This window comes from Aythya fuligula, chromosome 2 (genome assembly GCF_009819795.1).
Source record: "Aythya fuligula isolate bAytFul2 chromosome 2, bAytFul2.pri, whole genome shotgun sequence".
In the NCBI taxonomy this organism is placed as follows: domain Eukaryota; kingdom Metazoa; phylum Chordata; class Aves; order Anseriformes; family Anatidae; genus Aythya; species Aythya fuligula.
The window spans coordinates 44,993,053-45,009,685 of NC_045560.1; the positions used below are offsets into that span (position 1 = coordinate 44,993,053).

At 39.8% G+C, this 16,633-nt stretch overlaps 2 protein-coding genes across 4 annotated transcripts in view; one reads left to right on the forward strand and one right to left on the reverse strand.

The window, feature by feature from the left end:
- Positions 1-1,512: 1,512 nt before the first annotated feature.
- On the reverse strand, positions 1,513-6,192 carry ASTE1 (asteroid homolog 1). Its single transcript, XM_032181211.1, has 4 exons — positions 4,870-6,192; positions 3,351-3,561; positions 2,252-2,447; positions 1,513-1,988 (listed from the first exon to the last, which is right to left on the reverse strand). Exons 1-4 carry the CDS (start codon positions 6,190-6,192, stop codon positions 1,697-1,699), a joined length of 2,022 nt encoding a protein of 673 aa, XP_032037102.1. The 3' UTR covers positions 1,513-1,696.
- Positions 6,193-6,345: 153 nt separating this feature from the next.
- The window catches only part of NEK11 (NIMA related kinase 11), a 101,814-nt gene continuing 91,526 nt past the window's right edge, over positions 6,346-16,633 (forward strand). Inside the window, exons 1-2 of one of the 3 annotated variants that reach the window (XM_032181968.1) lie at positions 6,346-6,561; positions 9,645-9,897. In XM_032181968.1, coding sequence (XP_032037859.1) covers positions 9,728-9,897 — 170 coding nt within the window. In that variant the 5' untranslated portion in view covers positions 6,346-6,561; positions 9,645-9,727. Of the gene's footprint in view, positions 6,562-7,517; positions 7,534-8,130; positions 8,149-9,644; positions 9,898-16,633 lie in introns of those variants that run through there. The other 2 variants (XM_032181970.1, XM_032181971.1) reach the window with 2 other exon arrangements.

A 16,633-nucleotide genomic window follows, 5' to 3' on the forward strand; every position in this document is an offset into this window, starting at 1 on the left:
CTTTGTACTCAGTTCTTGGTGCGCCATGACTTTTAGTGGATTTCTTCATGCCTGGAATATTTTTCATCATTAGTACAAGTGCTCCTGATCACACTGAGCAAAGGCATGTGTTGCCTTGGTTATTCCAGCTAGCTAATTTTACTTTTTAATTTGTCAGTTTGTGATCATTCTACATGCAAGAACACTACCTAGGTAACAATGACTGTCAGATGCAAGAACAGCCTGAAGGACATGTAATCTGTGGCTATGAATTTTCTTCTGTTTCCCCTTTAGAAGCAAGTCAAGTGCTCTTTTTCTGCTACCATAACTGGAGCGCTAAAGTACACTCTTTAAAGGGGCAGATGCAACCATCTTAGGTATAGCTTACCTTCCAAATAAAAATACGTTTTTTTTGCAATGTGTGATGACTAAAATTTAAGAAAATGTCCTTTGCTGTAGTCTGTGGAAAAAGCATGTTTCAGAGCAGTGTCATGCCTCTAAGAGTAAAAATGCTTTAACCTGAACGCATTTGTATTACTGTGAGGATAGGGGGGGAGTTCATCTTGTTTTCCTCACACACCGGTCTCTCTTCTAGTTTAAATGTGAGAAAAAGCTTACATAAGCTGGACTGAAAATTGAGCACAAAATGATGCAGGAGTCAAACTTGAATTCTGGTGAGTAGTGATTAAATCATGATTTTCCTGGATGTAAGAAATAGTGTACTGAGTCTTGAGAAAAAAAAAAATAAATAAAATGTAGATTTCACATAGGGAAGACACCAGGAAAACATCAGTTTTACAAGAAAAACATTTCTGTAAAGCAACTAATTGTGTTGCAAAGTTAGCTGATACAAACCCACTGAGAAATACTGATGATGTAGGATTTTGTATATTAACTGTTTTTTCAGCATTAGCATACGGAGAGTAAGGGTTTGCAAAGGCACTTAGCGTACACTGGGGCAACTTAAAGCAGGTCTGTAATTTTAGTATAGCTCTTAGAGAAAGGTTAATGCAAATGACAGCAGATTGTACACAATTACTCCAAATTAGCAAGCCTGCTATAGTTTGTTACCATGTAACTTTATATACGTAAATGCCACGTGTAGGCATTTAACTGTTATTTAAATATGCCAAATGGAAAGGAGAAAATAGCTGCTTCTGCTGAAGCTTCTCAGCCTGCTTCACTACCTATAATGATGCAACACCAACTTCATCAGTTTTCACTGATGAAAACAAATATTCTACCTGTAAAGACACTATTTTTTAAAAAGTCAATTTCCATTTTGCTCTGATATGTAAGGTTGTAAACGTGTAACAGCATAGACAACTGTTCCTCAAATGCAAACTTTGAAAAAATTCATTTTTAAAGTGTTCAGGGAGATGCAGAGATAGTGAACTATAAATTTTCAGGAAGACAATTCGTTTAAAATACTCCAGATTTGAAATGCTAGACTTCTTTACCCTCCTTTTCGATTAATATCTTTTATAGAAACAAACAAAACCACACACACAAAGAAACAGAAACCACCACAACTTACATATAGCACCTCTTTTATAAGAGCCTCAGTTACAAAAATACTAAATCCCTGAAGGAAGACTTCTTGGTAAAGATAAAATGGGAACTTGTATAAAAAAACAGCAAAGCAAATTCCAACACAGTCACATATTGAAATATAATTTCTATCTTCATAGATGAAATTATTCTAGGAATAATGCTTTCAGTCATCCACTCCAAGTGATGCAAACCTGTTAAAATCACATGAATTCTGAGTTTCTGGTATGGGACGCTTGACGGCCTTTGTCTTCTTAGATGCTTTCTTCTTTTTGCGGGACTCAGACTTGGTCTCTGTCACCTTCTGAAAGAAGTCTGGAGATACACTTGACTTCACTGTATTCAACAAAACCTGATAAAGCTGAGTCATTTTTGGAGATGAACTAAACATATTTTCCACGGAAGGTGTTGATTTAAGCTCTTGATACAGACTGTGCACAAGGGTCCCACTATAAAGCCTGTTCAAAGGAAGGAGAGAATCCTCATTTAGAACCACACTTCAGCAGAAGTACAGAAATATGCTGTTCAGTGAAAAAAAAATCTCAACTACATACTATATTCAACAGTGGGCTCCTAAAGAATACCTATTCTAATCAGTATTTTTTTCCATATTCCCATCTTTAAAGAAAGGAGTCTAAAAATAGTCAAACTGGCCAAAGGAGTATATGAAAAGATTTCATTAAGAGCTTACGTGGAAAACAGATCTCTGGAATATCCTTACCTACTTAAGTCTGGCTCAGAGAGAGGAGTGGAGAGTAGCTGGTTGAGATACAATCCCATCTGAAGGCAGCACTGCCACTGGCAAAAACTGTGTGCAGCATCTAAGTCGAAGTCTTTACTTTGTGATTTCTTTTCCTTCCATTTCAGAAATTGATTATATGCAATACTGTCATCTTCATCGTGTAAAGCTGTGCAATCTAGGTTATGAATAGAAAAGGACAGACAAACGTTCTGCTGTGAACAGTATGAAAGCTAAATGCAATGTATAGGGTCTACAAACCTCAAACGCCCAGTTGTAGCTCAGGAAGCCTACATGGTAATGTTTTAAAATCTCAAAGTATATAAAGTTACAAAAGTATCAATATCCACGAGAATCTAAAACTGTGAAATCAATAATTCTACTTGTCAGGTAAGTCACTGTGCTGTTCTGTGAGTGGATTAATTTGAAAATAAGAAATAAATTGCCATCTCACTCCAGCCTACTTGGGAAGCAAGTAGCGGCAATTTTCAACCTGCTTTTATAGTTCAGAACCTAAATAAACTAAATAACCCTAGCATGTATAATCTTTGGCATCACATCAAGACGACTTCTTGAAGGAAATGCCACCTTGCATCCTATTATGTATAAATAGTCCTGAAAGTATTAAGTCAGCACAGAAATTGTTTCAAGTTTTCTAAGTGCACAGGAAGGTAACAGGGATCTGTGCAATTTTTTGGTACAGCTGATTTTAGAAAAACTGAGAAGTAAAAAGTTATCAGAATGCATCAGTAGTAGTCAATCTTTTCTGATGCATGAGCATGTCAACAAAATTTCTGTAGCCTAATTACACCTAATTAATCTTTTAGTCCTTGATTTATTTTTTTTTTAACGTTTTACATGATAGAATAGCACTGTTTTACCTATTTAGAGTGTTAAATTCATAGTTAGCACTGCTTCTCTGCTCTGTATCAATGCAAAGAATGCAATACTTCAGGACATAGTGTGAATCAAAGCTAATTCATCTGAATTTGCACAACTCACCATAAATGGGGAAAATCAAGTTACGGTACAGATTTTCACAGTAGTTAAACATCTAAAATTGTATTTTTTAGAGACGTACCTGGATCATTAGTTATCCTGTCAAGTTCTCCGGATACTATCATTAGAAGTAGAGCCTTTAATTGAAGCAATTTTACTTTTGGTTCTGAACAACGTGTCCAATAACAAGTTACAGCAACAGGAAGCTGTAAGTGACTGGGGAAAGATTCTAGAAAACTCATTTTCACTCCTAAAGTCTCCAGCAAAAGCATCTGACGGCATGACATAGGCACCTGAAAAAAAAAAAAAAGTGGAGTAGAAAAAATAAGGGAACAGACTTTATTTGCTGCAACTGATTTCCAAAATGCAAAGAAGCTTGTGTTTAAGCTAGCTAATACTTCATGTTTTCAATTAAAAAAAAAAAAAAAAAAAAGTTATTTGAGTAAGTTTCACAGATACTCTGAACAGGAAGTAAACTGAAATCAGTTTTGCCAAGAGTGATTAGAATGCAGGGGAACCTTTCTTCTTGCAACCTTCTGTTGAACTGATAATTCACATTTATTTAGTGAGGAGAGTTGTTGTAATAGCAGAAACTCAAATTTGGTAGAGGATACATACTAGGGTCAAATTAAGGTGTCATTAAAGTTTCTTAAAACCCCAAACCATGACTTCTCAAACTCTTGAATGTCTGCATGTTGCTCATTTAAACAACAATAAACCTGTATCACAGTGATGGACCAGGTTCTTAATGAAATAGCCACCAGCAGGTGATAAAAACACAATGTGTTACAGCTGATCTGAATGCCAGAGTGGACAGATCATATGACTTAATTATATGCAGTATTAAAAGACATAGATTGTATTTCCAGAAGTTAAAAAAAAAAAGCATATAAAATCAGTTATGCAACTTTGGGAACAAGATATTATTTCCCATTCAGAGGGTGAGTTGCAAAGTCTTAATCACTAGAATTTAAACATACAGAATTGCTGATGGTGACTAGAACTAACCTAGTACAAGCTTCCTTTGATTACAAGCTGCGTTTTTCAGGTGCTGTTCTGTCTGGCAAGCAGCAGGGAACCACGTTAGCAGGATGCATACTCGTGGCAGGAGGAACTGCTGGACAGCTGCAAGGTTCACAGATGAAAAAATGGTGATTTTTAGTAAAAAGCATGTGTCAGATTTTGTTTCTGACTTTGATCCGAAATAGCTATAGCTTGGTCAAATGTAAATTAAGTTTTGTAGTGTTGAATTGCACCTAAACTTCATAAAGCTATGAATTCTCTCCTGAAATGACAAAAGCAAATAGTTTAACGTAACACACAGGATGAAAGGAGTGTGTATAATGGAAAACTCAGACAATGCTAATATGTACTCAACGCCAGCTTTTCATATAATTTGTCTTGGTACAGTAGGAGAAAATAAAAAAGTAATGAGGTCTGTGTAGCTTCTCAACTATCAGAAGCCAAGCTCATTGGGTATTTACTTACTGAAGGTGTTTGGCTCAGGCATCGCCTTTAGTGACCAGCTGGCAAACACGAGTCCCAACTATTTGTTACTCATGAAACACTGTTAACCACGATCTGTGGCGCCAACCATTTACCTCCGTTAACTTCTCCAAAGCAAAACGATCATCGCAAAAACGCGGGGGTAGGTTTGCTGCTGCTTGAACAAACGTTTTTGTAAGCGTCTTTTGGCTTCTGTCGAATTCAAACACGCCTGGAGGCTTGCTGGCCTGCTTGCTCGCAGCAGCAGCTTCCGAGCTGCGAGCTGCCTTGAGGAGCAGCCCGTAGATAACCTGCCGGATGGGCAGCGCCGCGCTGTGCGCGCTAGGCCTCTGCATGTTCTCCACCTGAACGTGGAGGAAGGTGCTCCTCAGCATCAGGGCATCGCTGAGGAACGGGGACAGCTCCCCTTTGGCCAAGCCATCCAGCACCCACTGCGGCAACCCCGAGCTGCTGGCCTCCTCGCTCTCGTACTTCCCCAGCTGGAAGAAGTCCTCCAGGTTGACGTCGGACGGCGCGTAGTCCTCCATGGAGCTGTGCAGGAGCTGCCTCACCTCTTCCCTCCGCTGCGCCTTCAGGTGCCTCACGACGTCCTCCACAGCCTCGGCGGGCTCCCCAAACTGCGCCAGCCACTCCAGCAGCCCCCTCATGAAGCCGTGCTTGCCTCGCCGCCCCCCGGGGCTGCCAGCCCGGACAGGCAGCTTGCCGAAGAAGCCCTGCAGGGCCGGCACCTCGCCGTAATCGTTCCCACAGAGGGCAGCGAAGAGCGGCAGCAGGCTCTTCTGCAGGCGGCCGAAGCGGCTGCAGAAGCCGTCGGCGGAGAAGCAGAGCGCGGGGATGAAGCAGCCGGGTGCCCCCTCGCCGGGGCACACCTCCTGCCACTGGAAGCGGCTGAGCGGGCAGTAGCCCCCCGGCAGGTCGAAGACGCAGAAATCGCTGTCGAGGGACAGCACCGGGCAGCCCCAGCGCCTGGCCAGGGCGGCGATCTCGCGGTCAGCCTCGGCGAAGCACTGCACGAAGGGGACGCGCAGCCGGCGCAGCGCCTGCACGAAGGTGTGGCGGGCGAGCAGCGGCAGCAGGCAGCCGCCCTGCCCCCGGGACAGCCCGTGGGCAACCCGCAGCCTCTCGGCAGCACGGTCCCGCAGGGTGGGCAGCTTGCGATCGGCAGCGCCTCGCCCGCCGTCCAGCACCACCACGGCGGCGACGCCGCAAGCCCGCAGGCTGCCGAAGAAGCGGCGCACGGTGGCCGCTAGCACCCCGTAGTCGCCGCCGCGGCGGAGCTCGGTGGCGGAGGAGGAGGAGAAGCAGAGGCGGTGGTAGAGGCTGCTGCCGTCGATGACCAGCTTGCTGTCCCGCAGCCGCAGCTCGCTGAAGAACGCCCCGCGCTCGCCCACGAAGCCCGTCAGCCCCGGGACGCCCATGATGGCGCCCGGCTTCCCTCACAGGGCGCCTGCGCCGCCAGCTCCTAGCGACGGGGCTGGGCGAGGCGGGACGCGGGGAGGAGAAACGGGTCGTGGAAGGGAGGTCCTGGCCCCTCAGAGCATGATTTTGGGGCTGCCCGTGCTGTCTTTTGGGGTCCTGGTGTCCCCAAAGCGCCTCAGGGAGGTGTTGGTCGGTGCCCGGTTGGTCGCTGTTTGGTCTGGGGTACCCGCGCTGCTGGTAAAACCCTGGGCGTCCTCCCCCCCCCGGCAGCAGTGAGGAGCAATAATTTGCTTTAAACTCGGCTGAAGGACTCCTAACAGCCTCGTGAAGTTGTTGGAGGAATCGGCTGTGCAGCCGGCGTTCAGGAGGTTTGGTTGTTGTTTTTTGTTTTTGTTTTTTAAACGAAGGGATAAAAATAAACGCAAATGCCTTTGATTTTATTTTCCAAAAAAATGCTTTGAAACGGTTAAAAATCAGGCCAGTGAAGTCATAGGCAGGAAAAGAAATAAATACGGGGTAGTATATATTGGTGATATTTGGAGTTTAAATATAAAAAAGTATAGGTTTTGATTCTGAGGTGGGAAACGGTAATTGGTGTAGTACCGGGGTTCTTAGGGAATGAAGAGAAAATCTGACAGATTGGGAAAACTTTAGTGTCTGGAAAAGTTTATCCTGCAGGTCAGAAAGTGCCAGAATATGGTAGGTGTTGCTAAAGAGACCTGAAGGAATTTTAAAACCAGCATCATACGTAAACAAATGGGGGCTGGGGGGAGTGCGGTGCTGTGCACGGAAACCTGGAAGCACTGCTCTGCCTTACCTCGCAGTAATGAAGGGGAGAGATCTACCCACAGCCAAGGGAGAAGGAAAAAATAAAGATAAAGGGTAATCTAGACAATGTAATTGTATTAGTTCAGCGTCATCGATACACCATGCCATAGAATGGGGTTTGATGGGGAAGAAAGGAAAATAAACTGTTTTCCAAAGTATTATCAGATAGAGCGTGCTGAGTTTTTTTGAAGAAAATGAGGCTTGCCAGTTGTTTGCTTTGAATTATCTCTAGTTGTTCTGAAGAACTTTAATGGAGCTTGAAGTTGGAGAATATGGAAACTGGCAAAAAAAATTCAGGAAGGCTGGGCTGAAAGGTTTGAGGTAGGAGAGGCTGCCAGCTGACGGACTTCTAGAAAAATCATTCTTACAATGAAGTCAGGCTGTAGGGTTTATCAATTCTGATGGGATGTTTCTTTCAAAACACCAGGGGCTCAGCAATTTGTCTGTTGTGTGCCCTTAAAATCTGACCACAACTACAGCCACTGGCCCCTGCCTTGTAACATCACTCAGAGGTAGGTATCAAAGCATTTGCAAAGTTACATCATTACTCTCATTATATATAGGGGGAATTGAAGCACGGGGAGTAGCAGGTGCAAGGCAAGGTTAGAAATAAAGCACAGCAATTAGTCGCAGTAGGGCACTCTAGCTCAAGGGTGATACTGTGATATTAAGGGTTATAACCCATCCCTAGGGCCAGGTAGGTATCAAAATCAGAAGGTGAGAGGTGTTAAGTAACTCTTCTGAAAAAAAAGACCAGATGGTTTAGCAGTTTTTCTAAGTGTAGTTATTTCTAAAAAGTATGTATTTTAAAACTACTGACTGTATCTGGGATTTATGAAGGCATCCATAAAACAACAACTTCCTGGGAGAATAATAAATGAAAAATATGGAAACTTTATGGAACTGGCAATATAATATTTTATGGAACTCATCTTCCTGTCATGTGTCCCCCTCACCTCCCCCCCCCCAACCCTCAACACGGTCCATTTATGCTTTCTAAAACAGATTTGGAGTTACTGAAGCAGTAGATTTTTTTAGCTGACATTCTTTGCAATTCAATTTTTTTTTTGTCCCTCCTGAAGGAGAACACAGAAACAGACCTTCAAGAGTGTTTTTGCTTTAAAAAAGTACGTGATCTATATCGTTGTCAAGGTGGCTTCTGGTAATTACAGTTTGGCTGTTTTTCATGATATGGTGACACTGCAAAGTCAAGCTCATTGGTAGAGCGTTGACAGCAGGTCAGCAGATGGCTGTTAAAATAGGTTCTTACACACACACACACACACACTACTATAAAATACAAACTCATAGAATAATAGAATGGCTTGGGTTGGAAGGGACCTTAAAGACCATCCATTTCCAACCACCTGCCATGGAGGATGCCACCCACTAGATAAGGTTGACCAGGGCCTCGTCCAACTTGGACTGGCCTAATTTTCATTTAGGTTCTGCATTTTTAGGAGGTGAAGACAATCACTTGGAACTAGTAGTTATGTGTCTTTTAAAATTAAACATTTTCTCTTTTCCAGAACAAAGCATTTTCATATGCACATGTTGACTTTGAAATGCTATGGTGAGCAAATGCAGTGTGGTCATACTGCACTGCAGCAGGCAGTGCTGATTAGACAGTTGTAATAGCTCTGCTGATTGAAGGGCCTTGCCACATCTTTATTTGTTCCAAAGGATCCTCAAGTGCAACTAATGCAAATAAAAAGGCAAGGTAATGAAAGCAATATTGTTTTATTATGGGTAGTGAAGCACCTACACTTTATCATTTGGAATGAGGAGGGTAAAACAAAGTCATTCTAAAACCATTTTCAATTATTGAAAGCCATAGAAACACCAGGGGGTTGCTTATGCAGTCCGTGGGTTTGCAGAATTAGGACCTCAGTTATATAAGAGTTACAAATCAAAGTTAAGCTGTTTGTACTGTTATAGCAAAAGAGAAAGGCAGAACTTTTGAAAGAAGTGTGTTTTAATAAAAATCTTATAGGTTTGTAGGTAGCCAGGAAGCTCTAATTTTCAGAAGATAGCAGTGAATCCCACAGAAGCTATAAGGTCAACACTGAAAGGTAGGAGAAAAAAGGTGAAATTTGAGCAGCAAATGCAAGAGCAAAGAAAACAGCTTTGTAGTTATTCATGTGAGCGAACTCAAATTATGGGTGGAGATCGTGCTTCATTATATACAAAAACCATGAAAAATGAATCCCAAAACATTTTGGTGCCAGATACTGTAGTGGTATAAAGGGTATAAAAAGGGTATAAAAGGTAAAGAAGAGTACCATATCTGAAGGGAACTCTCAGATGAAATAACAGGTGTACTTGTTCTTGCAAAAAGTGCCTTAACTTTTTAATAAATGAATGTATATACACCTGTGTTTCATTTTTCCTGTGTTATAAGTTCACTGAATTCATTTAAGGTTGTTTTAGAGGAAGGTTGGCTATATCACATCTGCATTATCTGGAGTGTCTGTATCAAGTCTGCTGCCCACAGTTTAGCAACTAATGATTACGCTTAATTTTGTTGTGCTACAAGCTGAGCACTATAAACACTGCAATAGAATTAAGTGAACATTTTCATAAGAACAATCGTTGACTTTTTTTTTTTTTTTTCTATTTGAAGTATTGCCTCTGAACATCCATGGAAGAGTAAAAGGATTTGAAAGCTGCATTCTAGAGAAATTTGTCGTTTCCGTTACGCAAACAATGCTGAAATTTCAAGAAACTGCGAAGCATGTCACTGTTGGCAGATCTAATTCTGCTTGCTCAGATGCTATGATTGCGAGAAGATACACTATTGAGAGGAAACTTGGCAATGGAAGCTTTGGAAGCGTGTATCTGGTTTCTGACAAGAAAGCAAAACAAGGAGACAAATTGTAAGTAAGCTCTTCACATGCTTCAAGCAAAACTGGACTATATTTCTTGCACTCTAGATGTTTTCTTTGCATTAATTTGTGTCCTATCTCTGATTTTGGTATTATTTTGCAGCCTTAATGTTTTCTTTAGTGAGGGCATGTGACAGGAGCAGACTTTATGCTGACTCAGCATTCCAACTTCATTTCTTTTTAAAATAGTTCATTAGATATGTCTCTCTTACTGTGCTTTCATCTAGATCCTTTACAACTTACTGTGTAAGACAGAGTGGAGGTAGGTAGCAAATCTCTGATCCTCTCCATGTAATGTACATGTATACCTGTGAAGCTTTCTAACTAATGATTAGAACAAGAAAAATATACCTAACTTACCTATTCCCCAGTGTCATGCCTTGGACAAGTTGCTGATGTAAGATGCACACTGTGTAAAGGACCCCTTTGTTTATGCAGAACTGAATTTCATCCTTGTGAAATTTACAATGATAAGCAGCAGGGCAAAGGTGTATGCCAGTTTTCACAAATTCTCCATTATTCTTTGTAACAAAATTGTTTAATAAAGTCTTAAAGCTGTATAAATTATAAACTATTATTTTATAGATGTATTAAGTATGTATGCATATAGTGTAATTGTGTTGTTTATTTTTGAAGGCCTTGCATCTTGTAAATAAATCCTGTTCTTTGAGTTCTTTCTTCAGAACGCTTAATGAAATGCTGGAGGTTTGTGTTCCATTCCCTGCTCCTCCCTCTTGACGAATGTGCCATTTTTGTCTTAAAAAACACAGAGAAGGAGAATCTATTTTTTAATCAACTCCAGATGATACTTTATCTGTCTCTATAATGTTTCAGCCAGTTCTACATGCTTGTTAAAGCTTTTAAATATTAATCATGAGCATGAAAATACCAGAATTTCTGAATGTATTTTAATGGACTTCCCTCTTCATTTATGATGATCTTTTATTTACTCTAGGTGAATTTTTTGCAAACACCTAGTTAGTTGTTTTCAGGAATTGATTCTATGTCACTGTAAGGACAGTTAGTGAGGTGTCACAAAAGAAACTTTACAGTACTGTTATTATTTTATATTATATTTGAGTTGTATAAACACAACTTGAGAGGAATAGTTACAGTAATTCCAGTAAAAAACATTTCCATTTGCTATGGACCTTACTGACAGCAAATCTTGATTTTTATACCTGCCTGAAGTAGGACAGGTCTCAAAAGTTTGGCTGAGAGTCCCCTCAGGATTCTGAAGCCATAAAGACTGAAGGACATTTTCAGAGTGCTGGCATCTCTGTATGTGAGCTTGAAGTTGGGTACCTGGGTAATGCAATCCTGGCTGGACTTCCTCTGTAAAGAACTGTGGTTGTTCATTGGTTTTAATACTTAGAGCAAATGTAATTTGAATGTGAATGGCTTTGTTTTAATCTATTAAAGTTTGTGAAGCTTTTTGTTTAAAGTCTTCAACATCCAATCGATGTGGTTTTCAGCCAGAAATATATTCTTCCTTTAAATATGGGAGTCTGGGAGTCTGCCTGTCCTTACTGATGGGTGTGTTAATGAGCCACTTACATGATCAAAAGAGATTTTTCTGATTTATGTATGCCTCAGTTTTGCTGGTTATGACAATGCATTCTTGGCGATGCTGCTTTAATAAATATGCAGCAAAGACGTACTAATCTTTCCTTTATTTTCCTTCTACATCAATTTACAGCTGTAACCTTGGATCAGGGTTAGAGGCTGCTAAGCTCTTACTTTTTTCTATCTGGCTTTTGGATCTCTTTTAGGCCTAGCTATGGTTTGCTACAAAAACATTCTGTAATGAAAACTTAGAAATATAATATTTCCAGGATTTTATTTTTCTTGTAGTATCAGTTATAGTGCAAATAGGATGACAGGAACCCTTTGAGCTTATAAGACCTTTCAGAATTCAGCTATTACTGAATTCAGTCTTACAATATTAACAGGATATTGAAATGTGTGTCTTCAGTTTTTGTTTTTCCTGCTATAGAAACAACGCCAAACTTCAAAATTTCAATTTTACCAGGAAAGTGTGTTTTGCTTTAAGTAGTTGTTGTTTCTATTTTTTTTTTTCCTTTGGAATTTATGTTTGAGAACTTTAAATATTAGTAACTGTATTTAAACAAGCATTTGCTGTATTTCATGTATGTGTTTTGTCAGGGATGAGCCTGAATTTGTTCTCAACCCTACTGAGGACAGATGCTGAGTATCAAATAGCATATTCTTTTTTGTTTTATTAGTCTCTTCTTACAGCTACGCTATTTAACGAGCTAGTGCTGATGCTATTAAGTAGTTCATCATTTCATCACTAGGGGGTACTTGTGTATCACAGTTATTCTCCATTCCTTCTGAGCCTCAAAGGTGGATTGACGAGTGGATTCCCCCAACTTTGTATTATTTATATGCTTAAAGATTACAAAAATACATGGTGAATGTGAAACCCCGAGTAGCATACTGAGATAGAGTGTAGCCACTTTTTTCTACTTAACAATATCGATTTCTTAAGGTGATAAAATGTAACAGAAGCAATAACCAGTATATTTTCCTTTGGGAAATATATATATTTTCAAATTATTTTTTTCTCATTATGTTTCTTACTTTTTCAGAGTATGTTTCAAATTGTTTCTTACTCTTTAAAAAAAAAAAAAAAACAAAAACCTCGGAGTTCTGAAAGCACTGTGGCAGAAAAAAAAGAACTGAGATACTTAGGTCCTAAATGACCTCAACAGACTTACGATTCTGTTTTTATTGTTTCAGAGATGGTCTAAAATGTACTGAGAAAAAAGTTACACACAGCATGAACTCAGCCTCAGATAGGTTGCTGAAAATTGTTAAGGTCTAAAGCACTACGAAAGAGCATAGGAGTAAATCGCAAGAGTACAAATTCCCAGGATAAGTGAAATCTTGGATATGGGTACAGAAGCTGTTCAGGGATCTTTTTCAATTTTCCATTAGTGTAATCTACAGAATGAGTTAATGCAGAGACTAACAATGCTTGTCATGTAATTTAATGTATGCTCAGCATAGCTTGTGCATGACTCTAGTAATTTTGGGGCATGCCTTGTAAGATACCCCTAAAAGATCTTAGTTGTGGAGAGCAAAGTATTATGCTGATGGTTGGTTCAGGTAGGACAGAGAGAGGGCTGATTATTTGGGGCATGTCTCAAGTTAACAGTTACTTCACGTGAAAGTCTCCACGTAGAGCTGTTCAGGCCAACAATACCCATCTTTTGCTGAAGTACATGCAACTTGGATGGGATCAGGACTGCTGGCTTTCCGAGATCACACGAGATCACAGAAATCAAGTGTGAAATGGCTGCATTGCACTGCCAGTGTGGTGCTGTATGGAGGTCTCGTGCTGTACATTGCTCTTAAGTGCTGTGTTGAGTGACTCATTCCTTGCCTGTTGCTTTAGCCTCCTAATTTGTATTATTTATAATTCGTATTATTTTATATCGCTTTTTATGTTCATGGTCCTGTGCGCCTTCTTTTGTATTGGGTGATTCTGTAAACCTTTTTCACTTTAATTTTGCCTTCCGCCCTCTCTCAACAAGAAAATTACGTACTGCTGTAAACAGCTATCAGTTACAGGTAAAATCCCTGGTTATAAAACACATTTTCTAACGTCAATGAACTTTGTTTTCCTTTAAAAAATAGTAGTTGCTAATTGTCATATATTCTTTGATATGCTGTCATAGGACCTGCTTACATTTTAGTTTACTTAGCAATAGCTTCTCTGCCCAGATGACTTGCATACTGTCTTTTCCCAAGGTATATTATCCAAAATGAAGAGGGAGAAAACCAAACCAGCGATTAGGATGCTGAAGTGAATCTACATGGTGCCCTGTGTAGGCATTTGACGCTGGCCATTAGCCAGGATCAGGATCACACTTCTGATGACTGCTCTGTGTAGCCATGTGATGAATAATTTTTCTGAGTTTCATAATAATGTCCTAAAAAGAAAAGTGCAAGTTTCTAGGTTTAGATTTGTGGCTAGGGAAGAAGGTGACTTTTGTCCTCTTTGTTTGTGTAGAAAGTTCTGCCATCTGTTCTCCATCTCCTACAAGAACCTTTGATCCTGTTGGATGATTCTCACCAAATATGACAGAGGGTTGCACAAAGATAGAAATTCGTACAATTTAAGTGAAAGTAGCAGAGTAGAAAAATAAAAAAATATATATATAGCAGAGAAATAAAAATAGAAAATAAATGCCCTCTTAAAGACAGAAGCCAGAACCTGGGGTGACTTCACTGTGAAAGACTGTTTCTCCTGTACTGGACAACCTGTACAGGGGAGTCATCACAGATTTCTCGCTGTTCTGTAAGAAGCTATGGTTAGAATTTCTATCACCTTAGACTCCAAGGTCAGGTAAACACAAGAGGCATGTTTGTAGGAAAGCAAGCTTCTTAGTTCCAGTTTATGCAGAATGGCTTTTGTGTGTTATTTGATATTTTCCCCATTATATATATGCAAATCTTCTGGTTTAGAGCCAGGTACTGTACATTCATTTAAAGTGAAATTGAATTGCATAATATTGACACTACCTTTCTGTTCTAGTGGCTTCTAATGAGCTTATATAAATCTTTCTTTCAAATTGCAGACTGGTTTAGGCTTTATGTAACTGGGGTCCAAGTAAGGATTGCATGCTCCTGCAAATATTTGCTGTGGTTTTAAGTCTTTTCCAGGGGTTGAACTGTATTTAGGCATGGTAGATGGGGATGCAAATCTAGTTGCAAACTAGGTTGCCTCCTAGTGGAGTTTCATATTTTTCAGAGGCTCTGGGTTTGACTCTTTTAATAAGAAAAAATGATAGCTTTAATTAGGGTAAAAATTATTTCTGTATGTAGTTTTGTTTGTTCTCCTCTTTTTCTTCTATAAAAGTTTCAGAAGTAGAGAAGTTGGATTTGTGCCATCTTTTTTCTTTACATTTGTATAGCTTAAACGTTAGCAGCAAGGGACAAAGAGTGCTACTCAGTCACTTTTTCCAGACCCATGGATACCTGCTATGGAATACAGTCTATTAAGAATGATGTTTTGCATGCATTTAGTGTTCTGGGACCTCAAAGCACTTTTCAAAGCTGTGAAATATTTTTACCCAAGGCAAACATGCAAGAAACACAGAAGTTACATAGCTTATTAAATACAGAACTTCTGAGATCCAAGGTCACTAATCTAAGGCTCTTACACCTTCTACTTAGATTATTGCATAATGTCATCCTTGAAATTGCTGCTCTTCTGACAGATCTGGTTGAAATTGGATGGGAAGTCCATAGGTTGAGTAGTGATTGTTAGATGAACAGTTCTTTCCTTTGTAAATGAGGTTTATAAACCTAGGACATTTGGAAAAATTAAAAAAAAATCTGGTGGAACAATTACTCGAAGAATTCTTCTGCAACTTTCCAATTTACTTGATATTTATTATTTACATTCAGCTCATTGTCAGTTCACTTATTATTTACATACAATATAAATGCTTTGGGGCATATTTGATCTTATTTGCTAGGAAACTCAAGTCACTCTTGTGTGTGAATACAACACCAATTTTATTGGCAAAGGTACAAGTGAAGCAGCTCAGAAGTTATCAAGCCAGTACCAATTTATAAAGCTCTCATCGATTTGTTCAAATACAATCTCTAATAGGAGAGACAAGGAAGGGATTTCTAAGAAACCATAGGCTTATATGGATTCTTACAAATGAAGTGTCAGTCTGGCTTTAAGTTTACTGGTATATTCAGAGAAAATTGACTCAGTAAATTTGCAAATCACCTTATAAATGCAGGTCTTTTTTTTTTTTTTTTCAGATTCGTGACTTGTGTTTTATTATGCAAAAGTGTATCTCAAATTTTGAGGCATTTGCTTTTGTTTCTGGCAATCATGGACTGGTGTTTCTTGACCTACCCAAAATAATTAAATAACATGATTTGTACAAAAAAAATAGCAGGGTTGTACCAGCATTTTATAACAGCCAACATGTTAATGTCCCTGCAGTCACTTCTATCCCTGTCCCCCAAATAGGTTTATTACAACAGGCAATTATGATTAAGGACAAAGTCTTTTTGTAACAGATTTATGTTCAGCAGTATTCTTGGAGGACAGTGCTTATAGACAGTCCCTGATAGATAGTGAATGCCCTAATCAGTTGTGCAGAGTGAAGCTCTGGCTTAAGTTTCATTAATTCATAACCATGCATAGGCAAGCAGCCGAAGTACACAGTAGGCGACAGGGACTTCTGCCTCATAAATATTCAGCAGGTGCTTGCACGTCTCCGTGGTGGAAGGCACATGCTGAGAAGCACCAAACTCCCTGGACTGCTCCTGTGTGTGGTAATTGTGGGGTGTCAGCCCAACTTCTGCGTCTGGCTTGCATTATACCATTAATCCAGACTCATGCTATGATGCCTTGGAAACTGTGCACTTAGCTGAATAATTTATCGCATGGCCTTCAATTATTTATGAATGCTTATTACAAATGAAATAAAAGCTAAAGGTGGAAGAGTTTTGTAACTTATGAATATCCAAGCAAGAGTCAGCAGATCACTGTGTCGTTAAATCCCCGCGTTTGCTGCCTGTTTGCTTCTCTGAAGGTATTTCAAGGGAATGCTCGTTTGAAACCGAATCGATTAAAACAATAACAAATGACTCCCTGCCAGTTGCCGTGTGCTTGTTGGCCGTTTTTCAACTCCCTCATTTGCTTAAAAAAGAAAAAAAAAAAAAAAAAAGA

Bases quoted from the DNA above. Each gene is read 5' to 3' on its own strand.
- ASTE1 (XM_032181211.1), bottom strand. From the start codon at position 6,192: ATGGGCGTCCCGGGGCTGACGGGCTTCGTGGGCGAGCGCGGGGCGTTC. The intron at 2,448-3,350 runs GTACGTCTCTAA...TTCATAACCTAG, and splicing joins CAGGATAACTAATGATCCAG to ATTGCACAGCTTTACACGAT. The intron at 1,989-2,251 runs GTAAGGATATTC...TCCTTTGAACAG, and splicing joins TCTGAGCCAGACTTAAGTAG to GCTTTATAGTGGGACCCTTG.